This window comes from Chiloscyllium plagiosum, unplaced genomic scaffold (assembly GCF_037043375.1).
Source record: "Chiloscyllium plagiosum isolate Xiang-an unplaced genomic scaffold, Cpla_swu_hap1 HiC_scaffold_45, whole genome shotgun sequence".
Lineage (NCBI taxonomy): Eukaryota > Metazoa > Chordata > Chondrichthyes > Orectolobiformes > Hemiscylliidae > Chiloscyllium > Chiloscyllium plagiosum.
The window spans coordinates 25113503-25141152 of NW_028270183.1; the positions used below are offsets into that span (position 1 = coordinate 25113503).

The window sequence follows — 27650 nt, forward strand, 5'->3', positions numbered from 1 at the left end:
TATTGCACTGTGTTGTATATTGAGTGGTGGATATTGCATGGTATTGTATATTGAGTGGTGGATTTGCATGGCATTGTATATTGAGTGGTGGATATTGTACGGTATTGTATATTGAGTGGTGGATATTGCACGGTTTTGTATATTGAGTGGTGAATTGCTGCTGTACAGATATTGCACTGTGTTGTATATTGAGTGGTGGATATTGCACGGTATTGTATACTGAGTGGTGGATATTGCATGGTATTGTATATTGAGTGGTGGATATTGTACGGTATTGTGTATTGAGTGGTAGATATTGCACGGTATTGAATAATGTGTGGTCGATATTGCACGGTATTGTATATTGAGTGGTGGATTGCTGCTGTGTAGATATTGCACTGTGTTATATATTGAGTGGTGGATATTGCACGGTGTTGTTTATTGAGTGGTGGATATTGTACGTTATTGTATATTGAGTGGTGGATATTGCACGGTATTGTATATTGAGTGGTGGATTGCTGCTGTGTAGATATTGCACTGTGTTGTATATTGAGTGGTGGATATTGCACGGTGTTGTATATTGAGTGGTGGATATTGCACGGTGTTGTATATTGAGTGGTCGATATTGCACGGTATTGTATATTGAGTGGTGGATTGCTGCTGTGTAGATATTGCACTGTGTTGTATATTGAGTGGATTGCTGCTGTGTAGATATTGCACTGTGTTGTATATTGAGTGGTGGATATTGCATGGTATTGTATATTGAGTGGTGGATTTGCATGGCATTGTATATTGAGTGGTGGATATTGCACGGTATTGTATATTGAGTGGTAGATATTGCACGGTATTGAATAATGTGTGGTCGATATTGCACGGTATTGTATATTGAGTGGTGGATATTGCACGGTATTGTATACTGAGTGGTGAATTGCTGCTGTACAGATATTGCACTGTGTTGCATATTGAGTGGTGGATATTGCACTGTGTTGTATATTGAGTGATGGCTATTGCAGGGTGTTGTATATTGAGTGGTGGATATTGCACGGTGTTGTATATTGAGTGGTGGATATTGCACGGTGTTGTATATTCAATGGTGCATATTGCACGGTATTGTATACTGAGTGGAAATTGCACGGTTTTGTATATTGAGTGGTGAATTGCTGCTGTACAGATATTGCACTGTGTTGTATATTGAGTGGTGGATATTGCACGGTATTGTATACTGAGTGGTGGATATTGCATGGTATTGTATATTGAGTGGTGGATATTGTACGGTATTGTGTATTGAGTGGTAGATATTGCACGGTATTGAATAATGTGTGGTCGATATTGCACGGTATTGTATATTGAGTGGTGGATTGCTGCTGTGTAGATATTGCACTGTGTTATATATTGAGTGGTGGATATTGCACGGTGTTGTTTATTGAGTGGTGGATATTGTACGTTATTGTATATTGAGTGGTGGATATTGCACGGTATTGTATATTGAGTGGTGGATTGCTGCTGTGTAGATATTGCACTGTGTTGTATATTGAGTGGTGGATATTGCACGGTGTTGTATATTGAGTGGTGGATATTGCACGGTATTGTATATTGAGTGGTGGATATTGCACAGTATTGTATATTGAGTGGTGGATTGCTGCTGTGTAGATATTGCACTCTGTTGTATTTTGAGTGGTGGATATTGCACGGTATTGTATATTGAGTGGTGGATATTGCACGGTATTGTATATTGAGTGGTGGCTATTGCATGGTATTGTATATTGAGTGGTGGATATTGCACGGTATTGTATATTGAGTGGTGGATATTGCACGGTATTGTATAATGAGTGGTCGATATTGCACGGTATTGTATATTGAGTGGTGGATTGCTGCTGTGTAGATATTGCACTGTGTTGTATATTGAGTGGATTGCTGCTGTGTAGATATTGCACTGTGTTGTATATTGAGTGGTGGATATTGCATGGTATTGTATATTGAGTGGTGGATTTGCATGGCATTGTATATTGAGTGGTGGATATTGCACGGTATTGTATATTGAGTGGTAGATATTGCACGGTATTGAATAATGTGTGGTCGATATTGCACGGTATTGTATATTGAGTGGTGGATATTGCACGGTATTGTATACTGAGTGGTGAATTGCTGCTGTACAGATATTGCACTGTGTTGCATATTGAGTGGTGGATATTGCACTGTGTTGTATATTGAGTGATGGCTATTGCAGGGTGTTGTATATTGAGTGGTGGATATTGCACGGTGTTGTATATTGAGTGGTGGATATTGCACGGTGTTGTATATTCAATGGTGCATATTGCACGGTATTGTATACTGAATGGATATTGCACGGTTTTGTATATTGAGTGGTGAATTGCTGCTGTACAGATATTGCACTGTGTTGTATATTGAGTGGTGGATATTGCACGGTATTGTATACTGAGTGGTGGATATTGCATGGTATTGTATATTGAGTGGTGGATATTGTACGGTATTGTGTATTGAGTGGTAGATATTGCACGGTATTGAATAATGTGTGGTCGATATTGCACGGTATTGTATATTGAGTGGTGGATTGCTGCTGTGTAGATATTGCACTGTGTTATATATTGAGTGGTGGATATTGCACGGTGTTGTTTATTGAGTGGTGGATATTGTACGTTATTGTATATTGAGTGGTGGATATTGCACGGTATTGTATATTGAGTGGTGGATTGCTGCTGTGTAGATATTGCACTGTGTTGTATATTGAGTGGTGGATATTGCACGGTGTTGTATATTGAGTGGTGGATATTGCACGGTGTTGTATATTGAGTGGTGGATATTGCACGGTATTGTATATTGAGTGGTGGATATTGCACAGTATTGTATATTGAGTGGTGGATTGCTGCTGTGTAGATATTGCACTCTGTTGTATATTGAGTGGTGGATATTGCACGGTATTGTATATTGAGTGGTGGATATTGCACGGTATTGTATATTGAGTGGTGGCTATTGCATGGTATTGTATATTGAGTGGTGGATATTGCACGGTATTGTATATTGAGTGGTAGATATTGCACGGTATTGTATAATGAGTGGTCGATATTGCACGGTATTGTATATTGAGTGGTGGATTGCTGCTGTGTAGATATTGCACTGTGTTGTGTATTGAGTGGATTGCTGCTGTGTAGATAATGCACTGTGTTGTATATTGAGTGGTGGATATTGCATGGTATTGTATATTGAGTGGTGGATTTGCATGGCATTGTATATTGAGTGGTGGATATTGCACGGTATTGTATATTGAGTGGTAGATATTGCACGGTATTGATTAATGTGTGGTCGATATTGCAGAGTATTGTATATTGAGTGGTGGATGTTGCACGGTGTTGTATATTGAGTGGTGGATTTTGCACGGTGTTGTATATTGAGTGGTGGATATTGCATGGTATTGTATATTGAGTGGTGGATATTGCACGGTATTGTATATTGAGTGGTGGATTGCTGCTGTGTAGATATTGCACTGTGTTGTATATTGAGCGATGGCTATTGCAGGGTGTTGTATATTGAGTGGTGGATATTGCACGGTGTTGTATATTGAGTGGTGGATATTGCAAGGTGTTGTATATTGAGTGGTGGATATTGCAAGGTTTTGTATATTGAGTGGTGGATATTGCACGGTATTGTATATTGAGTGGTGGATATTGCACGGTATTGTATATTGAGTGGTGGATTGCTGCTGTGTAGATATTGCACTGTGTTGTATATTGAGTGGTGGATATTGCACGGTGTTGTATATTGAGTGGTGGATATTGCACGTTATTGTATATTGAGTGGATATTGCACAGTATTGTATATTGAGTGGTGGATTGCTGCTGTGTAGATATTGCACTGTGTTGTATCTTGAATGGTGGACATTGCACGGTATTGTATATTGAGTGGTGGCTATTGCATGGTCTTGTATATTGAGTGGTGGATATTGCACGGTATTGTATATTGAGTGGTATATATTGCACGGTATTGTATAATGAGTGGTCGATATTGCACGGTATTGTATATTGAGTGGTGGATTGCTGCTGTGTGTATATTGCACGGTATTGTATATTGAGTGGATTGCTGCTGTGTCGATATTGCACGGTATTGTATATTGAGTGGTGGATGTTGCACGGTGTTGTATATTGAGTGGTGAATATTGCACGGTATTGTATATTGTGTGGTGGATATTGCACGGTATTGTATATTGAGTGTTGGATATTTCACGAAATTGTATATTGAGTGGTGGATATTGCACGGTATTGTATATTGAGTGCTGGATGTTGCACGGTGTTGTATATTGAGTGGTGGATATTGCACGGTATTGTATATTGAGTGGTGGATATTGCACGGTATTGTATATTGAGTGGATTGCTGCTGTGTAGATATTACACTGTGTTGTATATTGAGTGGTGGATATTGCACTGTGTTGTATATTGCGTGGTGGATATTGCAAGGTATTGTATTCTGAGTGGTGGATATTGCACGGTATTGTATATTGAGTGGTGGATATTGCACAGTATTGTTTATTGAGCGGTGGATATTGCACGGTGTTGTATATTGAGTGGTGGACATTGCACGGTATTGTATGTTGAGTGGTGGATATTGCACGGTGTTGTATATTGAGTGGTGCATATTGCAAGGTATTGTATATTGAGTGGTGGATATTGCACGGTATTGTATATTGAGTGGTGGACATTGCACAGTATTGTATATTGAGTCGTGGATATTGCACGGTGTTGTATATTGAGTGGTGAAGATTGCACGGTATTGTATAATGAGTGGTCGATATTGCACGGTGTTGTATATTGAGTGGTGGATTCCTGCTGTGTAGATATTGCACTGTGTTGTATATTGCACGGTGTTGTATATTGAGTGGTGGATATTGCACGGTATTGTATATTGAGTGGTGGATATTGCACGGTATTGTATATTGAGTGGTAGATGTTGCACGGTGTTGTATATTGAGTGGTGGATATTGCACGGTATTGTATATTGAGTGGTGGATATTGCACGGTATTGTATATTGTGTGGTAGATATTGCACGGTGTTGTATATTGAGTGGTGGATATTGCACTGTATTGTATATTGAGTGGTGGATATTCCATGGTGTTGTATATTGAATGGTGCATATTGCACGGTATTGTATACTGAGTGGTGGATATTGCACGGTTTTGTATATTGAGTGGTGAATTGCTGCTGTACAGATATTGCACTGTGTTGTATATTGAGTGGTGGATATTGCACGGTATTGTATATTGAGTGGTGGATATTGCATGGTATTGTAACATTGAATGGTGGATATTGCACGGTATTGTGTATTGAGTGGTAGATATTGCACGGTATTGAATAATGTGTGGTCGATATTGCACGGTATTGTATATTGAGTGGTGGATATTGCACGGTATTGTATATTGAGTGGTAGATATTGCACGGTATTGAATAATGTGTGGTCGATATTGCACGGTATTGTATATTGAGTGGTGGATATTGCACGGTATTGTATATTGAGTGGTGGATATTGCACGGTGTTGTATATTGAGTGGTGGATATTGCACGGTGTTGTATATTCAATGGTGCATATTGCACGGTATTGTATACTGAGTGGATATTGCACGGTTTTGTATATTGAGTGGTGAATTGCTGCTGTACAGATATTGCACTGTGTTGTATATTGAGTGGTGGATATTGCACGGTATTGTATACTGAGTGGTGGATATTGCATGGTATTGTATATTGAGTGGTGGATATTGTACGGTATTGTGTATTGAGTGGTAGATATTGCACGGTATTGAATAATGTGTGGTCGATATTGCACGGTATTGTATATTGAGTGGTGGATTGCTGCTGTGTAGATATTGCACTGTGTTATATATTGAGTGGTGGATATTGCACGGTGTTGTTTATTGAGTGGTGGATATTGTACGTTATTGTATATTGAGTGGTGGATATTGCACGGTATTGTATATTGAGTGGTGGATTGCTGCTGTGTAGATATTGCACTGTGTTGTATATTGAGTGGTGGATATTGCACGGTGTTGTATATTGAGTGGTGGATATTGCACGGTATTGTATATTGAGTGGTGGATATTGCACAGTATTGTATATTGAGTGGTGGATTGCTGCTGTGTAGATATTGCACTCTGTTGTATATTGAGTGGTGGATATTGCACGGTATTGTATATTGAGTGGTGGATATTGCACGGTATTGTATATTGAGTGGTGGCTATTGCATGGTATTGTATATTGAGTGGTGGATATTGCACGGTATTGTATATTGAGTGGTAGATATTGCACGGTATTGTATATTGAGTGGTGGATATTGCACGGTATTGTATATTGAGTGGTGGATATTGCACAGTATTGTATATTGAGTGGTGGATTGCTGCTGTGTAGATATTGCACTCTGTTGTATATTGAGTGGTGGATATTGCACGGTATTGTATATTGAGTGGTGGATATTGCACGGTATTGTATATTGAGTGGTGGCTATTGCATGGTATTGTATATTGAGTGGTGGATATTGCACGGTATTGTATATTGAGTGGTAGATATTGCACGGTATTGTATAATGAGTGGTCGATATTGCACGGTATTGTATATTGAGTGGTGGATTGCTGCTGTGTAGATATTGCACTGTGTTGTGTATTGAGTGGATTGCTGCTGTGTAGATAATGCACTGTGTTGTATATTGAGTGGTGGATATTGCATGGTATTGTATATTGAGTGGTGGATTTGCATGGCATTGTATATTGAGTGGTGGATATTGCACGGTATTGTATATTGAGTGGTAGATATTGCACGGTATTGATTAATGTGTGGTCGATATTGCAGAGTATTGTATATTGAGTGGTGGATGTTGCACGGTGTTGTATATTGAGTGGTGGATTTTGCACGGTGTTGTATATTGAGTGGTGGATATTGCATGGTATTGTATATTGAGTGGTGGATATTGCACGGTATTGTACATTGAGTGGTGGATTGCTGCTGTGTAGATATTGCACTGTGTTGTATATTGAGTGATGGCTATTGCAGGGTGTTGTATATTGAGTGTTGGATATTGCACGGTGTTGTATATTGAGTGGTGGATATTGCAAGGTGTTGTATATTGAGTGGTGGATATTGCAAGGTTTTGTATATTGAGTGGTGGATATTGCACGGTATTGTATATTGAGTGGTGGATATTGCACGGTATTGTATATTGAGTGGTGGATTGCTGCTGTGTAGATATTGCACTGTGTTGTATATTGAGTGGTGGATATTGCACGGTGTTGTATATTGAGTGGTGGATATTGCACGTTATTGTATATTGAGTGGATATTGCACAGTATTGTATATTGAGTGGTGGATTGCTGCTGTGTAGATATTGCACTGTGTTGTATATTGAATGGTGGACATTGCACGGTATTGTATATTGAGTGGTGGCTATTGCATGGTCTTGTATATTGAGTGGTGGATATTGCACGGTATTGTATATTGAGTGGTATATATTGCACGGTATTGTATAATGAGTGGTCGATATTGCACGGTATTGTATATTGAGTGGTGGATTGCTGCTGTGTGTATATTGCACGGTATTGTATATTGAGTGGATTGCTGCTGTGTCGATATTGCACGGTGTTGTATATTGAGTGGTGGATGTTGCACGGTGTTGTATATTGAGTGGTGAATATTGCACGGTATTGTATATTGTGTGGTGGATATTGCACGGTATTGTATATTGAGTGTTGGATATTGCACGGTAGTGTATAGTGAGTCGTGGATGTTGCACTGTGTAGTATATTGAGTGGTGGATATTGCACGGTATTGTATATTGAGTGGTGGATATTTCACGAAATTGTATATTGAGTGGTGGATATTGCACGGTATTGTATATTGAGTGCTGGATGTTGCACGGTGTTGTATATTGAGTGGTGGATATTGCACGGTATTGTATATTGAGTGGTGGATATTGCACGGTATTGTATATTGAGTGGATTGCTGCTGTGTAGATATTACACTGTGTTGTATATTGAGTGGTGGATATTGCACTGTGTTGTATATTGCGTGGTGGATATTGCAAGGTATTGTATTCTGAGTGGTGGATATTGCACGGTATTGTATATTGAGTGGTGGATATTGCACAGTATTGTATATTGAGCGGTGGATATTGCACGGTGTTGTATATTGAGTGGTGCATATTGCAAGGTATTGTATATTGAGTGGTGGATATTGCACGGTATTGTATATTGAGTGGTGGACATTGCACAGTATTGTATATTGAGTGGTGGATATTGCACGGTGTTGTATATTGAGTGGTGAAGATTGCACGGTATTGTATAATGAGTGGTCGATATTGCACGGTGTTGTATATTGAGTGGTGGATTCCTGCTGTGTAGATATTGCACTGTGTTGTATATTGCACGGTGTTGTATATTGAGTGGTGGATATTGCACGGTATTGTATATTGAGTGGTGGATATTGCACGGTATTGTATATTGAGTGGTAGATGTTGCACGGTGTTGTATATTGAGTGGTGGATATTGCACGGTGTTGTATATTGAGTGGTGGATATTGCACGGTATTGTATATTGTGTGGTAGATATTGCACGGTGTTGTATATTGAGTGGTGGATATTGCACTGTATTGTATATTGAGTGGTGGATATTCCATGGTGTTGTATATTGAATGGTGCATATTGCACGGTATTGTATATTGAGTGGTGGATATTGCACGGTGTTGTATATTGAGTGGTGAAGATTGCACGGTATTGTATAATGAGTGGTCGATATTGCACGGTGTTGTATATTGAGTGGTGGATTCCTGCTGTGTAGATATTGCACTGTGTTGTATATTGCACGGTGTTGTATATTGAGTGGTGGATATTGCACGGTATTGTATATTGAGTGGTGGATATTGCACGGTATTGTATATTGAGTGGTAGATGTTGCACGGTGTTGTATATTGAGTGGTGGATATTGCACGGTGTTGTATATTGAGTGGTGGATATTGCACGGTATTGTATATTGAGTGGTGGATATTGCACGGTATTGTATATTGAGTGGTAGATGTTGCACGGTGTTGTATATTGAGTGGTGGATATTGCACGGTGTTGTATATTGAGTGGTGGATATTGCACGGTATTGTATATTGTGTGGTAGATATTGCACGGTGTTGTATATTGAGTGGTGGATATTGCACTGTATTGTATATTGAGTGGTGGATATTCCATGGTGTTGTATATTGAATGGTGCATATTGCACGGTATTGTATACTGAGTGGTGGATATTGCACGGTTTTGTATATTGAGTGGTGAATTGCTGCTGTACAGATATTGCACTGTGTTGTATATTGAGTGGTGGATATTGCACGGTATTGTATATTGAGTGGTGGATATTGCATGGTATTGTAACATTGAATGGTGGATATTGCACGGTATTGTGTATTGAGTGGTAGATATTGCACGGTATTGAATAATGTGTGGTAGATATTGCACGGTATTTTATATTGAGTGGTGGATTGCTGCTGTGTAGATATTGCACTGTGTTATATATTGAGTGGTGGATATTGCACGGTGTTGTTTATTGAGTGGTAGATATTGCACGGTATTGTATAATGAGTGGTGGATATTGCACGGTATTGTATATTGAGTGGTGGATTGCTGCTGTGTAGATATTGCACTGTGTTGTATATTGAGTGGATTGCTGCTGTGTAGATATTGCACTGTGTTGTATATTGAGTGGTGGATATTGCATGGTATTGTATATTGAGTGGTAGATATTGCACGGTATTGAATAATGTGTGGTCGATATTGCACGGTATTGTATATTGAGTGGTGGATATTGCACGGTATTGTATATTGAGTGGTAGATATTGCACGGTATTGAATAATGTGTGGTCGATATTGCACGGTATTGTATATTGAGTGGTGGATATTGCACGGTATTGTATATTGAGTGGTGGATGTTGCACGGTGTTGTATATTGAGTGGTGGATTTTGCACGGTGTTGTATATTGAGTGGTGGATGTTGCAAGGTTTTGTATAGAATGGTGGATATTGCACTGTGTTGTATATTGAGTGGTGGATATTGCACGGTGTTGTATCTTGAGTGGTGGATGTTGCACGGTGTTGTATATTGAGTGGTGGATATTGCACGGTATTGTATATTGAGTGGATTGCTGCTGTGTAGATATTGCTCTGTGTTGTATATTGAGTGGTGGATATTTCATGGTATTGTATATTGAGTGGTGGATATTGCACGGCGTTGTATATTGAGTGGTGCATATTGCACGGTATTGTATATTGAGTGGTGGATATTGCACTGTGTTGTATATTGAGTGGTGGATATTGCACGGTATTGTATATTGAGTGGTGAATATTGCACGGTGTTGTATATTGAGTGGTGGATGGTGCACGGTGTTGTATATTGAGTGGTGGATATTGCATGGTATTGTATATTGAGTGGTGGATATTGCACGGTATTGTATATTGAGTGGTGGATATTGCACGGTGTTGTATATTGAGTGGTGGATATTGCACGGTATTGTATAATGAGTGGTCGATATTGCACGGTGTTGTATATTGAGTGGTAGATTGCTGCTGTGTAGATATTGCACTGTGTTGTATATTGCACGGTGTTGTATATTGAGTGGTGGATATTGCACGGTATTGTATATTGAGTGGTGGATATTGCACGGTATTGTATATTGAGTGGTGGATGTTGCACGGTGTTGTGTATTGAGTGGTGGATATTGCACGGTATAGTATATTGAGTGGTGGATGTTACACGGTGTTGTATATTGAGTGGTGGATATTGCACGGTGTTGTATATTGAGTGGTGGATATTGCATGGTATTGTATATTGAGTGGTGGATGTTGCACGGTATTGTCTATTGAGTGCTGGAAATGTGTTGCTGGAAAAGCGCAGCAGGTCAGGCAGCATCCAGGGAACAGGAGAATCGACGTTTCGGGCATAAGCCCTTGTTCCAGGCTTATGCCCGAAACGTCGATTCTCCTGTTCCCTGGATGCTGCCTGACCTGCTGCGCTTTTCCAGCAACACATTTCCAGCTCAGATCTCCAGCATCTGCAGACCTCACTTTCTCCCCATTGTATATTGAGTGGTGGATATTGCACGGTGTTGTATATTGAATGGAGGATCTTGCACGGTGTTGTATATTGAGTGGAGGATATTGCACGGTATTGTATATTGAGTGGTGGATATTGCACTGTGTTGTATAGATTGGTGGATATTGCACGGTATTGTATATTGAGTGGTGAATATTGCACGGTGTTGTATATTGAGTGGTGGATGGTGCACGGTGTTGTATATTGAGTGGTGCATATTGCACGGTATTGTATATTGAGTGGTGGATATTGCACGGTGTTGTATATTGAGTGGTGGATATTGCACGGTATTGTATAATGAGTGGTCGATATTGCACGGTGTTGTATATTGAGTGGTGGATTGCTGCTGTGTAGATATTGCACTGTGTTGTATATTGAGTGGTGGATATTGCACGGTATTGTATATTGAGTGGTGGATATTGCACGGTATTGTATATTGAGTTGTGGATGTTGCACGGTATTGTCTATTGAGTGGTGGATATTGCACTGTGTTGTATAGATTGGTGGATATTGCACGGTATTGTATATTGAGTGGTGAATATTGCACGGTGTTGTATATTGAGTGGTGGATGGTGCACGGTGTTGTATATTGAGTGGTGCATATTGCACGGTATTGTATATTGAGTGGTGGATATTGCACGGTGTTGTATATTGAGTGGTGGATATTGCACGGTATTGTATAATGAGTGGTCGATATTGCACGGTGTTGTATATTGAGTGGTGGATTGCTGCTGTGTAGATATTGCACTGTGTTGTATATTGAGTGGTGGATATTGCACGGTATTGTATATTGAGTGGTGGATATTGCACGGTATTGTATATTGAGTTGTGGATGTTGCACGGTATTGTCTATTGAGTGCTGGAAATGTGTTGCTGGAAAAGCGCAGCAGGTCAGGCAGCATCCAGGGAACAAGAGAATCGACGTTTCGGGCATAAGCTAGCTCTGATCTCCAGCATCTGCAGACCTCACATTCTCCCCATTGTATATTGAGTGTTGGATATTGCACGGTGTTGTATATTGAGTGGTGGATATTGCACAGTGTTGTATATTGAGTGGTGGATATTGCACAGTGTTGTATATTGAGTGGAGGATCTTGCACGGTGTTGTATATTGAGTGGAGGATCTTGCACGGTGTTGTATATTGAGTGGAGGATATTGCACGGTGTTGTATATTGAGTTGTGGATATTGCACGGTGTTGTATATTGAGTTGTGGATATTGCACGGTATTGTATATTGAGTTGTGGATATTGCACGGTGTTGTATATTGAGTGGTGGATATTGCACGGTATTGTATATTGAGTTGTGGATATTGCACGGTGTTGTATATTGAGTGTTGGATATTGCACAGTGTTGTATATTGAGTGGAGGATATTGCACGGTGTTGTATATTGAGTGGTGGATTGCTGCTGTGTAGATATTGCACAGTGTTGTATATTGAGTGGTGGATATTGCACGGTGTTGTATATTGAGTGGTGGATATTGCACGGTGTTGTATATTGAGTGGAGGATATTGCACGGTGTTGTATATTGAGTGGTGGATATTGCACGGTGTTGTATATTGAGTGGTGGATATTGCACGGTGTTGTATATTGAGTGTTGGATATTGCACAGTGTTGTATATTGAGTGGAGGATTGCTGTTGGGAGGAAGTGAGGACTGCAGATGCTGGAGTCCCAGAGTTGGAAAATGTGGTGCTGGAAAAACGCAGCAGGCCGTGCAGCATGGGTGGATCAGGAGAGCCGAGGTTTCGGGTGTCGAGCCTTGTTCAGGAAGGGCTGATGTGTGGACCTGCCCGCGGGGAGGGCGCGGGATGGTCACGTGAGCGAGCCTGCAGCTGGCGCCTGCGCACTGCCCGCTCCCTGTATCGCGCTAAGATGGCGGCGTCCTCCCTGGAGCAGAAGCTGTCGCGCCTGGAAGCCAAGCTGAAACAGGAGAACCGCGAAGCGCGGCGCCGTATCGACCTCTCGCTCGACATGAGCTCGCCCTCCAGCCCGAGGAGGCCCAGACCCAGTAAGCGCACGGTTCTGCGGGTGCGGCCCGTGACCGGGAACGGTTTGTGTGAGGACAGGGGGCCCCCTGCGCTCCGGCCCCGGCCGCGGCCCCCGCCGCCTGACAGCGGAAACGCGCCTGCGTCACCCTACTGGGCGGGGTCGGCGGATGACGGGCGGTCGCCTCGGCCAATCGGGGCGCGGGCTGGCCGCCGGAGACCGCGTCATTCGGCGGTTCCGTCCAATGACAGCCCCGGGGGGGGCGGGGCTTAGCTGGATGTTGTCACGGGGTTGGGGGGTGGTGGTCGCGAGCTGCGGCCGTTAGATCGGGGACCGGATTCTCACAGAAACCGGGGGGAGGATCCCCTCACAGTGTGCTCTCTGAGGCTCCCGACTGACTGCAGAGCTGGGCTGGGGCCGGGCGGCCATCCGCCGGCTGCTCCTCGGGCAGGGTCGGGAGGCCCGGCCTGGTCTGCTCTGATTGACGTCGCTGTCAGCCAATCGTCTGGCCGCGCGGCCCATCAATCAGCGCTGCCGTCCAATGGGCGGCAGGGAGGAGGCGGGTGTGTGGGTGGGACTTCCGGGCAGACCTTGGTCTGTGAGGGTGAGCGGAAGTTGCTCTCTGGGCCTCTGAGTGTTGTTTGTTTATTTATAAACAGTGGGCTCCCAGGGACTCAGGCTGCCCCTTATCTCCCTCCAGCCGTGGGTGTCTGGATGTTCTCAACCTCCCTCTCCCCTCCCAGGCCTGCAGCCCCCCCCATTCTCCTGTCCTGTTATAATTTCCTGGGTTTCTGGAAGTCACTTGATTGTCACCCCCTCCCATCCCATTAGCAACACCCCTCTTCTTTATCTGGGACATTTAATTGTGGAAAACACTCACTGTCACAGAAAACTGGCGACCCCTGCCTGGCTAACTGGTTTAATCAAAGAGAATTATTAAAGTGTGTGTTGAAAGAAGGAAGAGAGACTGAGGGTTTTTCCTCTGGAGTATTTATAAAATTGTATTCGTCCATCTCTGCACATTATGGTCCTTACGTCCCTATGGGTTTTCAAATGATTGTGAGCTAACTTTGTACCAAGGTAAAAGTATATCCATGTGCTGATTGCTTGGGGGGTGAATTTAGGAGTGTTTTGCTGATTCGGATATTCCCCCAACAAGTGCAAGACATAGACTTTCCTGAGGTAGATTCCTTGTACTTTGATGTAAGGTGATAGGTACAGGCATAGGAATTAAGAGCAGAAGTAGCTCTTTGGTATTTCAAGCCTTCTTGCCGTTTGAAACAATAATGGTTGGTCTGTGTCATGGCTCTGTACTTGTACATTATTTAACGTGTCATAACTTGAATTCTCTCCAGTTAGAATTGCTGCTTATTAATACCAGTATTGGAGCAGATTATTTGAGTATTTCTGGTTTGGAGTGTAATACATTGTTTTGATTACTGATGATCTGTGGTTGACCCCAGCAGCAACTGACCAGTTGTAGTTTAAACCTGCAACAGATCACTTCCCTCAGACAGGTTTCAGAAAGTATCAGTCCAAGTTTTGACTATGCTAAACAGTATTTACTGTTACTGAATATATTAAGAATCTGAGTAATGCTTTTTTTCAGTGTGTATCTATTTAGCGAGTCAGCAATTAAAGTCACTAACCAAGCCTCTTTACATGGGCTGAACCTGCAGAATGTCTTGCAAAACGGTAATTAACTCCACAGTGCAGATCTTGTAAGATCAAAACAATGCTGTGATCCCACTTGCAGACTTTGGTTAGCAAGGCTGCTTGTTGTGTAGTGTTGTCTGAGTGTTAGTTATGAGGGGAGAGGGTGAGAGTTATGAGGAGAGTACATGTTGCAGGCATGGCACTTGAATGTTGAGTAGGGAGTGTCAATCAGACATGCATCGTGTGATTATGCAGCAATGTCATTGGTGGAAGAAGAATCGTAAAACACAGCTTCCTAACGCAGACAGTTGGATTAACAGTTTGTGGAAGTTGATGGGCTGGTTTAGGTAGTCATCTGATACATGTATTCATGCCTACGTGTAATGGTTTCTGAAACTACTACATAATGTGAGTCAAACCTTAAATTGTTTGGAGGGGGGGTGGGGGGAGTCCAAATTTCATTGGCTATTGTGTTGCTGTTAGTGTCAGATTTTTGAAGACCTGTCTTTTCTTCAGTAACCGTATCCAATAAGTCTAACTATCGGGGATCAAGGTATTGTTTGGATGGCTTAATGACAGTTGTAGGTTTAAGATTTACTTAGGTTAAATGTACCTTTGATATATCAGAAATTCTTTACAATAATTCACCAGTAATTCATTTGAGCTTGAGTACCTGTAATATATTTGGAACACATTACTGCCTGCATCAACATAGCCAAGCAAGAAAAAAAAATCTTTGCCTTGGGCAAAATAACTTTCACATCTGCAAACCTGTTGGAAGAATATCACCAGGTGTTAGGCGCTGTCTCATCTGTTCCTTATATGGAGGCATAGATATAGGAAAAAAAAACAATCTTCTAAAATGATCTGTTGGAATGGAAATTATGAAGTCTAAATAATTAGAGTGGAAAGGGCGGAGACAGGGTCACACCATGAAAGGTAAGTTTTGGACTGATTCCAAGAGATTCTTTACATATGGTGATCAAGCAGGCCTTCATAGAATAGCAAAGAGGGGAGCTGTGGCCTTTCGAAATAATAGATGAATGGATAGAGTAGGCTCAGTAGCATCCCTTGTACTTCATGGGCCTTTGTTTATGTATATTCAGTGTTATGACAAAGATGGGTACGCGGGAGGGTAGTGTGAAATGGTTATTGATATCCTAGGCCATGCTATGTCTACTTAAGTATTCAAATCCTTAAAAATATATGTATGGGTGGCTTTGGCATTTATGATATTCCTGCTGAATGTGATAATGGTGTCTGAATCAGGAGATTAATGCTTAGTGATAATATACAATAATTGAAAAGACTCTATGATACTACAGGTGCTTTGAGATCAGGCAAATGATAAAGGTCTAAATTAGTCTCTGTTCGCAGCTTGTGCCCTGGGCATCCCCAGCAATTGACTGAATAGCTTTCTAACTTGTGGCAACTTCTGCTAGGTACACTGCAGGCTGAAATTTAAAAGTTTCAAAGGGGTGAAGATTTTTATTTGTTGAATGATGTTCTTTAGAAATAAATTTTTAGAATTCACTTTCAAGATGGTACTGGCAATGTTGATTATTTTCCAAATTCTGTTCATCTGAGAAGAATTTGAGCAACTTTGAGTTGAACAATGGCTTACTGCACCAGAATGAGCCACATTAGTGTGGGGCTGCAGTGACTGGTTGACCATGGCACATGTTTCCCCCAAATGACATGAGTGAACCAGTTAGGTTTTTAACAGCAATCAAACTGTTTCACAGTGACTTTTACTGACTTTGCTTCTTGGAGCTAAGCTCCAGTTTTAAAGTTGTGCCCCTTTGATCTGGAATTGTCTGCCAGAGGAAAGAATTTCTCTGTCTCCCTTTTTGAATTCTTTTACCACATGAATTGCAGTTGTAGGTGAGACTGTAATGAAAATGGCAGACTTATTGATGAACTGCATATGTCACTGTGGAAGAAAAGGATAAAGCAGTATTAATACAATGGAGGCTGAAAATAATTTGGAGGATTGAATTTAAAAACCATCTAAAATGATCTGTTGGAATCGAAATTATGAAGTTTAGTGGAAAGGGTCATACCATGAAAGATTGAACAAATGATAAAGCAGATTATTATAGAATTCTTTAATAGAGAAGCAGTTTATTTCTCCACTCCTCACTTCACTTTCATATCTTTGTGACTTGACTTTCTCTTGCAAATTCATTTATCCTGTCATTGTTCACAAGGTGGGCCATCCAGTCAGTGAGCAAACAAATCCTAATTCATTGCCAAAACTGGTATGGCCTCAAGACTTGTTAGCTCAAGAGTATACTCATTCAGTATATTAGTCCAAATTAATTTTCGAGGTGTCCTGCATTTATTGCACAAGCTGTTCTGCATCCCTCAATCTGCCATAACCACTGCTCTGCTATATGCATTCCTTATTTCCCAATGAACATGGAACAGGAGCCGTTGAGTTTGCTTCGCCAATTCTAGTCCAGGATTCTTCTTAGATTAGATTACTTCCAGTGTGGAAACAGGCCCTTCGGCCCAACAAGTCCTCACCGACCCACCGAAGCGCAACCCACCCATTCCCCTACATTTACCCCTTTGCCTAACACTACGGACAATTTAGCATGGCCAGTTCACCTGACCTGCACATCTTTGGACTGTGGGAGGAAACTGGAGCACCCAGAGGAAACCCACGCAGACACGGGGAGAATGTTCAAACTCCACACAGTCAGTCGCCTGAGGCGGGAATTCTATCTGAGTCTCTGTCGCTGTGAGGCAGCAGTGCTAACCACTGTGCCACCCATTCTGTCAAGGTAAATTTGCAGGTTGAGTCAGTCGTTAGGGAAGGCAAATGCAATGATAGCATTTATTTTGAGAGGACTTTAGTATAAAAGCAGGGGTGTCCTTCTGAGGCTCTATCAGACTCTGGTCAGACTACATTTGGAGTATTGTGCACCGTTTTGAACCCTATATCTCATGAAGGATGTACTGACCCTGGAGCGTGTTCAGAGGAAGTTTACGAGAATGGTCCCAGGAATGAAAAGCTTAATATACGAGGATTCTGTGTCTATGCTCAATGGAGTTTAGAAGGATGAGTCGGGGCGAGGCGGGGTGGGGATCTAATTGAAACATACAGAATATTGAATGGCCTAGACAGAGTGGATGTTGGGAAGATGTTTCCCTTGGTTGGAGAGACTAGGATCCGAGGACACTGCCTCAGAGTAAAGAGACAACGTTTTAGAGTGGAGATAAGGTGAAACTTCTTCAGGCAGAGAGCGGTGAATCTATGGAGTTCACTGCCACAGAAGGCGGTAGAGGCCAGGTCATTGAGTAGATTTAACACTGAGATAGGTTCTTGAGGATCAAGGGTTACCGGGAGAAACTTATCAGCCATGATTGAATAGCAGAGCAGACTCCGATGGGCTGACTGGCCTAATTTCAGCTCCTGTGTCTTATGGTCTTATTTAATAAAATCATGATTGATCTGATTGTAATGTGGGATCTGTAATCCTGCTCACCTTTGCTCATGAGAAATCAATTTACCATTGCTTTAAAAATATTCATGGACCCTTCATGAGAAGGTGGTGGAAGCAGAGACTTCCAAAAAGATTCAGCCCTCTGGAAGGAAAAAAATCTTGTTCTAATCCCTGTATTAAGTGGGCGACACTTTATTTTTTAAGCAGCGAATCCCTAGTTCTAGATTTGACCATGAGAAGAAACATTCTCTCTCCATCTACCCTCTTGAAGACCACTCAGGACATTACAGGAAATTTTATTGAAACATATACTTTTCTATTTTATAAACCTGCAGCTCCATGTGACGCCGATAAAGATCTGTATTGCCAACTCTTGCCAAAATCTTGAATCCTTTGCTGCCTCCTTAGCCCCGCCATGGTATTTCCACTGTCTTACACACCTTCACCGCTGGAGTTTAGCAATGCTGCTCCTTTTCTTCCTGTCAAATTCCCAGTTCCTTCTGAAGAGCCTGGAATATGTGTAGACCACCAACATGTGGAAAGGTCTCATGGCCACCATATTATAGATTTTTATATTCACTTGCAGGGCATGGACATTGCTGGCTGGCCGGCATTTACTGCTCATCCCTAGTTGTCCTACGGAAGGTGGTGAGGAGTTGGCTTCTTGAACTTCTGCAGTCCCTGGACTGTAGGTAGACCCATAATACCATTAGGGAGGGAATTATATCACTTAACCAGATAAATAGTTGAAGGTGGGGGAAAAAAAAAATCAAGGATGTGGAAATAAAATGTGGCAAGTGTGACAAACTGGATTGCTCTCCAAAAGAGGCAGAAATATATGATGAGCTGAGCAACCTTCATCTGTGTTGCATGATTGGAATCCTCACAGTCTGAACTAACTTTCCAAGATGCAATGCTTCTTCAGCACTGGGTTCCCAATAGTACAGTGCTCCCTCTGTACTGTCCTGCTAACAGAGTAATGCTCCCTCTGCACTGGCCTTCCCACAGCACAGCATTCCCACTCAGCCCATCGGGTCCACACTGACCCTCTGAAGAGCATCCCACCCAGACTTACTCCCCTACCCTGCCCCTGGAACTCTGCATTTCCCATGGCTATTGCTTGGACACGATGGGCAATTTAATATGGCCAATCTACCCAACCTGCACATCTCGGGACTGAGAGAGGAAACCAGAGCACCCAAAGGAAGCCCACGCAGACGAGGGAAGGATGTGCAAACTCCACACAGGCAGTCACCTGAGTAGGGAATTGAACCTGGGTCCTTGGTGCTGTGAAGCAGCAGTACTAACCTTCAAGCCCATACCTTCAATGCTATGTGCTTCAACAAACTGTTTCTTCATACAGAGGGAGCATTGCAATGTTGGAGGAACAGAAGAGTGGGAATGCTGTGCTGTTGGAAGGCCAGTGCAGAGGGAGCATTACTCTGTCAGCTGGACAGTACAGAGGGAGCACTGTACTATTGGGAATCCAGTGCTGAAGGAGCATTGCATCTTGGAAGGGCAGTTCAGACTGTGAGGATTCCATGATTCTAAGCATTTAAGGACAGACTTGATGCATGAGGCAAAAAGAATAAGGATCTAGGGAAAGGTGGATACCAGGGATGGGTGGTGGGCAGGGCAAAGGCCTTTTCAGAATATGAGAGCTAGTAGATGACTCACATATATAAAGACTGTACTGCAGGTATTGTGTAATTGTTGCAGAAGTTAATTTCACCTGAATAAGTGAGGATACTTAGGATCAGGAATGCATTGCCTGAAATGTAGAGACCTAACAGAAACTTTCTAAAGGGTATATGCAATGCTGAGATGGACAGAATTTTAATCAATCAGTAAGGGATTCATCAGCTTGAGGGAAAGGGCAGGGAAGTAAAGTGAAGGTTTATCAGATCAGCCATGATCATTGAATCATCCATTGGTCATCTCTTACTGAATAATGGATCAGGCTTGCTGAGTTGAATGGCCTCCCGCTATTCCTAGATCCCACTGTCTTATACTGTCCTATGCCAGCCTTTGGGTGCAGACCACATCCCTATACTGCCTAGATCAGCATTCTCTCTCTTTATCTTTTCAACTGAACTGGCCTCCAGGGTCCATGCACAGCAGTGACCTCTGGAACTGCAAGTCTATGCCACATTGGCATGATAACTCCAACCTTCAGATATGGAACCTTACAGTGGCTCTGCATGCCACTTACAGGGAACATCGGCCAGGACCTTTACAAGGTTCAGGTCGAAAAGCAATGAAAGGAGAAATGCTGATTCATCAGCTTTGACTAAGAGTCCCAACCTTCGATCCCCTGCTTGTCCGAACTCTCTCTCAGAATCAGGTGTCTGAGGTTACTATCCAGTGGAAAGCATTACGTGAGAGAAACTCCTTCATCTTGCACCACTTTTAGCAGAGCTTTATTGATTTGATCTGATCTTAATCATTGTCCTGCAAATACAATCATTTTCCCCAGGATAGGGGAAGCACCAACAAGTCAGCGAGATAATACTTTAAATGCCTATCTTAGAGTGGCAGAGGCAGGACTGCAGGTTACCACCCACATTAGCGGCCAGTAAAGTGTGAGATATGGTGAACCTCCAGAAAATGGCACCCAAAATCCTAAAAAGACTGAGGTTGCCAGTAAACAGTTGTTTTTGTGCTTTGTTGACCTGAGATCACAGGACATGCTAACTCTCACTGTCTCCAGATTACTTGGGTGTACCAACACTGCAGCTGCTACCTCGCCAGCCGAGGGAGCTCGTATTACAATGCCCCTTTTACACAGCACTGCCGTGCCGTAGCGAAGCTGTCAACTCAGCGTGGTATTTTCATGGCTGGTTCACTTGTTTATGCAACCCAGGAGGAGCCGAGGGTGGTGAGCGGTTATTTAGTTAGTGAGGCTGGGAAATTAACGAGTCAATCAAGTTGTGATTTTACGCAGCCTGACAGAAAGCAGTTGCTGTCTTCTGCAGTGTTGATTCATCACAGACTGCTTAACAAACTAGGATCAGTGACTTTAGTTTATGGCAGACATTAGACAGTATGTTTTACCATTTCTGCTCAACAACTGGAAGAGCTTCAAGCAGCTGCTTGTTTCAACTGTGTCTTCATTCAATGAATTGACTATTCTCAGTCAAAACCCCTGAGGATAAATATACTGCTTTGGATTTTTTTTGTAAAACCAGGAAGATTACTTTTAAACAAATAATCCTGTTTAAATCCTATTCCCACATCTTCTTTTGAACCAGCAAAGATGTGTGTTGGTCCCAGAAGCAAAATTTCACATGCAAAGAAATCCTCCACTATTTGACAATGAACAGCGACAGAGTGCAAGTGCTTAAAGAAACGCCAGCACCCGTACACTGAGATGGATTACACCTCAACTTAACACCTAGTGGATGGATAAAATAATGAACTAAAATTAAATACAATAGAGGGTAAGGAAGACTTGCATTTACATAGCACTTATCAGATGCGCTGAACATTTCAAAGGGATTCACAGGCAATAAAGTATCTTTTGAAGAATAATCACTGCTGTAATGCAGGAAATATGGCAGTCAATACGCACTCAAACAATCTTTCACAAACAACAAAGTGATAGGGATAGTATGATAGATAATCTGTTTATTGTGATGTTGATTAAAGGATGATTATTGATTAGGACACTAGAGAGAACTCCATAGGTCTTCTTCAAAATTGTGTCACAAAATTGTTACCATCCACTTGTGTCGGGAGTTTGGCCCTCAGTTTAATGTCTCATCCAAACAACAGCCCCATCGATTTGTACACTCATGACCAGGGATAATCGTGAACATTGGGAAGACTGGATGCCTCCCAGCAGAGCGCTTTAGGGAACATCTCCGGGACACCCGCACCAATCAACCACACCGCCCCGTGGCCCAACATTTCAACTCCCCCTCCCACTCTGCCGAGGACATGGAGGTCCTGGGCCTCCTTCACCGCCGCTCTCTCACCACCAGACACCTGGAGGAAGAACGCCTCATCTTCCACCTCGGAACACTGCAATCCCAGGGCATCAATGTGGACTTCAACAGCTTCCTCATTTCCCCTTCCCCCACCTCACCCTAGTTCCAAACTTCCAGCTCAGCACTGTCCCCATGACTTGTCCTACCTGCCTATCTTCTTTTCCACCTATCCACTCCACCCTCTCCTCCCTGACCTAACACCTTCATCCCCTCCCCCACTCACCTATTGTACTCTATGCTACTTTCTCCCCACCCCCACCCTCTTCAGGCTCTCTGCCTGTATTCCTGATGAAGGACTTTTGCCCGAAACGTCGATTTTACTGCTTCTCGGATGCTGCCTGAACTGCTGTGCTCTTCCAGCACCACAGATCCAGAATCTGGTTTCCAGCATCTGCAGTCATTGTTTTTACCTATAATCTTGAACAGTATGACTGGGAACAGTCCCGTCGATTTGTACACTCATGACCAGGAATAATCTTGAACAGTGTGATTGAGAAGCAAAAGAACTAACAACCAACCAAGCCGTGGCCAACACATGGCAAGAGAAATGGTCAGCAATGATATAAAGGATATAACAGTAAAGACAAAGAGATATGAAATATTGGACAAAGTAATTGCAAAAGCCCTGTCAGAAATAAAGCAGAAGTAATGAAATTGAAGATTTTAAACCGCATGTGTAGCAGTGTTAAGAACAAAATAGAAGAAACACACATGAAGGGCACAAATTCCAACTAATCGCGATTAAAGAAGTGTTCCCAAAATACAGCGACAGAATACCTTAGTGCCGAAAGAGCATTGCATCTCGGAAGGGCAGTTCTGAGAGTGTGTTGTGCTGTCAGATGATTCGAGTACAAGAGCAGGAATGTCTTGCTGCAATGGAACAGGGCCTGGGTGAGCCCACATTTGGAGAGTTGTGCACAGTTTTGATCTCCTTTATCTGAGGAAGGATGGCCTGACAATGGAGAGAGAGAGAGCAGCAAAGACTTGCTGGACTGGTTCCTGGGATGTCAGGGCTGATGCTGAATTGAGAATATATCAGTTCAGACTACATTCACTGGGGTTTAGATACATGAGGAGAGGTTTCATAGAAACCTATAAAATCCTAACATGAAACTTGAAAGGCTTCAGAAAAGATTTACAAGGATGTTGCCAGGGTTGGAGGATTTGAGCTACAGGGAGAGGCTGAACAGGCTGGGGCTGTTTTCCCTGGAGCGCAGAGGCTGAGGGGTGACCATAGAGGTTTACAAAATCATGAGAGATATGGATAGGGTACATAGAGAAAGTCTTTTCCCTGGGGTGGGGGAGCCCAGAACTAGAGGGCATAGGTTTAGGGTGAGAGGGGAAAGATATAAAAGAGACCTAAGGGGTAACTTTTTCACACAGAGGGTGGTACGTGTATGGAATGAGCTGCCAGAGGAAGTGGTGGAGGCTGGTACAATTGTAACATTTAAAAGGCATTTAGATGGGTATATGAATAGGAAGGGTTTGGAGGGATATGGGCCGGATGGTGGCAGGTGGGACTAGATTGGGTTGGGATATCTGGTCAGCATGGACTGGTTGGAGCGAAGGGTCTGTTTCTGTCCTGTACATCTCTATAGCTCTGTGATTGGACAGGGTAAATGCAGGAGGATTATTCCCGATGACCAGCTTGTCGCAGTTTAATGATATGCCATTTAGGGCTGAGATGGGGAGAATTTCTTCACCCAGAGCGTGATGAACCTGCAGAATTCTCTGCTATGGAAAGCGGTTGAGGCCAAACAGCTGAATGTTTTCAAGAGGGTGATAGATATATTTCTTCGGGCTAAAGAGATCCAACTGTATGGGAGAAATCGGGAACGGGATACTAGGTTGGATGATTAGCTGTGATCATATTGAATAGTGGAGCAGGCTGGAAGGGCTGAGTGGCCTCCTCTTGCTCCTGTTCTCTATATTTCTTTGGGACAGTCCATAGGAAGTGCTGCTCTGTCGCAGGGCCAATGTGACAGGGGCAGCATACGTTTAGTGTTTATTAACTGAAATTGTCCTTGAGCATGAAGACATTTTAGATTTTACATTTTAATGAAATGATTTAACCCTTCAGTCACACTGAAGTTTCCTGAAGAAGGGCTTATGCCCGAAACGTCGATTCTCCTGCTCCTTGGATGCTGCCTGACCGGCTGCGCTTTTCCAGCAACACATTTTCAGCTCTGATCTCCAGCATCTGCAGACCTCACTTTCTCCTGTTGAACTGTGAGTCAGTAGTGTTTGATATGAGAGCAAGGAAGTTGCAATGAAGAGCTATCCCTGCATTCAGATTCATGAATAAAGGTGTGATTTAAACTGATGTGGGATATTTCTTTGCCAGCTCAGTAAACCTCTGAAACTCAGGTTCTGAATCTTTGTTTGTCATGGAGACATAGGTTTAAGAGCTTTGGACGTATTTATAAAGGCAAAATACAGGAGATGTTGGAAATCTGAAATAAAACAAAATGTTGGCGAAAACTGGGCTCTAAAGAACGTTCTCGAAATGTTATCTCTGTTTCTCTCTCCACTGATGCTGCCAGACCTGCTGAGTTTCTCCAGCATTCTCTATGCTTGAACATTTTTAAATCAATCTTCGTACATGCTATTACACATTTCTGGACCAGGTCAGAGTTGAAGCCAGATCTCGTGGCTCACTGGTCGGGATACTACAACTATGCCACAAGAAACCCTCATTATCTGTGTTGGTGCCTGTAAATATGCACAAGTGCACTTTCCTGAATAGGATGAGTGTTACTTGTCCTGCCAGCATGCATCCATTCGCACTGTCTCCTTACCAATCTTTTTCTGATAGGATAAAAATCTGCTGTGTGTGTGTTTTCTTGTGTTGCGATATTTGATCTGAAAGCGTGCCCAAATAGAAGGTTATGACGATGTGTGCAACAGAAACCAAACTTCAGAACTGCGGGCACACACATTAATGTAAACCCCGTCTCTGGAACTGAATGCTGAAATGTGACTGGGTGTTATTGCAAACTCTACTGCAGTAAGAGTAGTCTGCAGTGAATGGGTGTGAGGTGTCAGGTTTTATGTGTTTCTATCCTTACTGTAGATTCAGATTTCATCAATTTCCCTTCCCAGTTATTGCAGCTTCAGATGGCTACATGATGTCACTGGCCATCATTCGTCAGTTTAAAAACACCCATTGATGTGATCTGGGTGTCACTGGCAAGGGCAGCTTTTGTTCCCCATCCTAAATTACTAAAGGCGAGAGGCTTGCCAGGCCAGATAAGAGAGCAGTTATAAATCAACAAGGCTGTGGAGAGTCTGGAGTCACATGTAGGCCAGACCGGGTAAGGATCGGAAGTTTTCTTTTTGAAAGGGTATTAGTGCACTGGTTGTACTTTTACAATAATCAACAATGGTCACCAGCTGGTCACAAAGACCAGCTCTCAATTCAAATCTGATTGATTAACTAATTACATTTACGTTCTATCAGCTTCTGTGGTGGCAGTTGAATCCATGCCCCAAAGGATTAGCCTGTAAGCATCTGGAAGATTAACCTAGTAAGATTACTGTCTCCTAGTACAGGTACTGGTCTCTGGCTTTAATTGGATATATGGTGCTACATGCCCTGCTCTGTGTCATTGTCACCTTGTTTACACTGTCTCAACGTTACACCATTTCACATCAACAGGGACACCTTATATTTCTGTGCAGCCTGTACTGTAATAAATGATCTCCAGAAACATAATAAAACAGTGGGCAGTGTGTTAAAGAAGGGAAGTGAAGTACAGAGATTTAGGAACGGGAGTCCAGGATCTAAGACAGCATGGTGCAATGATGGAGCAACTCAATCCAAAATGCTGAAGGTTATGATTTGAATGAAACCAGGTGACTGGTAGACTGTGGGTCTGGAGACAAGAGCAAAGATCCAGAGGGGCAGGCCTGCAGTTGGAGGTGAATTGTGAAAGTGAGCATTTTAAAGGTGAGGATAACTTGGTGCAAACAAGGAGTGATAGGTGGTTGGGGTTTGACGCATGCAGACAGTGGTGAGAGAGTTTTGGATGGCCCAGATTACAGAATGTAGACGATAGGAGGCCAAACAGGAGTGTGTGAAGGAGGCAAGTTCAGAGGTGCTGGTGAAGTGAGGCAGGGTTGAGCTGGGCACAATTAAAGAAGTGGAAATAAGAGGACTTAGTGATGGCATGGATACTTGGTCAGAAGCTATTCTCCTCGTCAAGCTTGACACCAGGTTGAGAGTCACGGGAGAGAGGGATGGAATGGAATGGCTGGTCAGGGAATAGACTTTGTGCAGAGAACTGTGGTGTTTCTTGTATTTAGTTGAAAAGATTTAAAGCATTTGAACATGTCAGAGGACACGACCAAAGCTTTAAGAAACCAGGAAATAACTTTGCAGTCTAAATTTAGTTTGTTTGTTGCTAAAAATAGAACTCAGTAGATTTCTAGCATGTTTATGGTGAGGAGTAAAAACAGCTCTCACTTCTGTTTGCCATGTAAGTTGCATTTTATGTTGTGAGCTCTGAACCGAGGTCAAAGTTAGAGTTCCTCACCCAGCCAGTGATGGCCACATCCCGTGAATGAATTCTTTTGTTAAAAAAGTGCTATGTCTTGCCACCTCACTGAAGGTAAATTTGTAGAAAGTCAATTTAGATGCTGTTTGTACTTGGTATCCTGAGCCTATCTGCTTCTTAGCCCCTCAGTTCATTTCCCAAGAACCGAGGTTATTGGTATTTGTCCTGAATAAATATCAAGTGCCATGAGAATGAAAGGGGTGTGAGGATCAGAAATATATACTAAACAAGGAGAGCACTGAACTACATACTGAGCAGGTATGTTTCAGCTAGGGCTACGGACAAACCAGCAGGAACAGAATTCACAAGTCTGTGTCCAGCCTCAGTAGTGGGACCGATCTTAACAAATTCAGTCATATGACAACTGAATAATACTAACATCAACTGCCATGCAGTATGGGAAACTTAGAGACATAGAGATGTACAGCACGGAAACAAACCTTTTCGGTCCAACCCGCCTGTGCCAACCAGATATCCCAATCCAAGCTATCCCACTTGTCAGCATCTGGCCCATATCCCTCCAAACCCTTCCTATTTAAATACCCATCCAAATGCCTTTTAAATGTTGCAATTGTACCACTTCCTCTGGCAGCTCATTCCATACACGTGCCACCCTCTGTGTGGAAAAAGTTGCCCCTTATGTCTCTTTTATATCTTTCCCTTCTCACCCTAAACCTATGCCCTCTAGTTCTGGACTCCTTCACCCCAGGGAAAAGACCTTGTCTATTCACCCTATCCATACTCATGATTTTATAAACCTCTATAAGGTAATCCCTCAGCTTCCGACGGACCAGGGAAAATAGCCCCAGCCTGTTCAGCCTCTCCCTGTAGTTCAAATCCTCCAACCCTGGCAACATCCTTGTAAATCTTTTCTGAATCCTTTCAGGTTTCACAGCATCTTTCCGATAGGAA

The 27650-nt window shown here is 42.6% G+C and overlaps 1 protein-coding gene across 2 annotated transcripts in view; it reads left to right on the forward strand.

Annotated features, from left to right (window-relative positions):
* The first annotated feature begins 12971 nt into the window (after positions 1 to 12971).
* The window catches only part of map2k7 (mitogen-activated protein kinase kinase 7), a 92624-nt gene continuing 77945 nt past the window's right edge, over positions 12972 to 27650 (forward strand). For both annotated transcript variants that reach the window (XM_087983094.1, XM_087983095.1), the window contains exon 1: positions 12972 to 13107. In XM_087983094.1, the coding sequence (XP_087839220.1) occupies positions 12972 to 13107 (136 nt within the window). The remainder of the gene's footprint in view (positions 13108 to 27650) is intronic.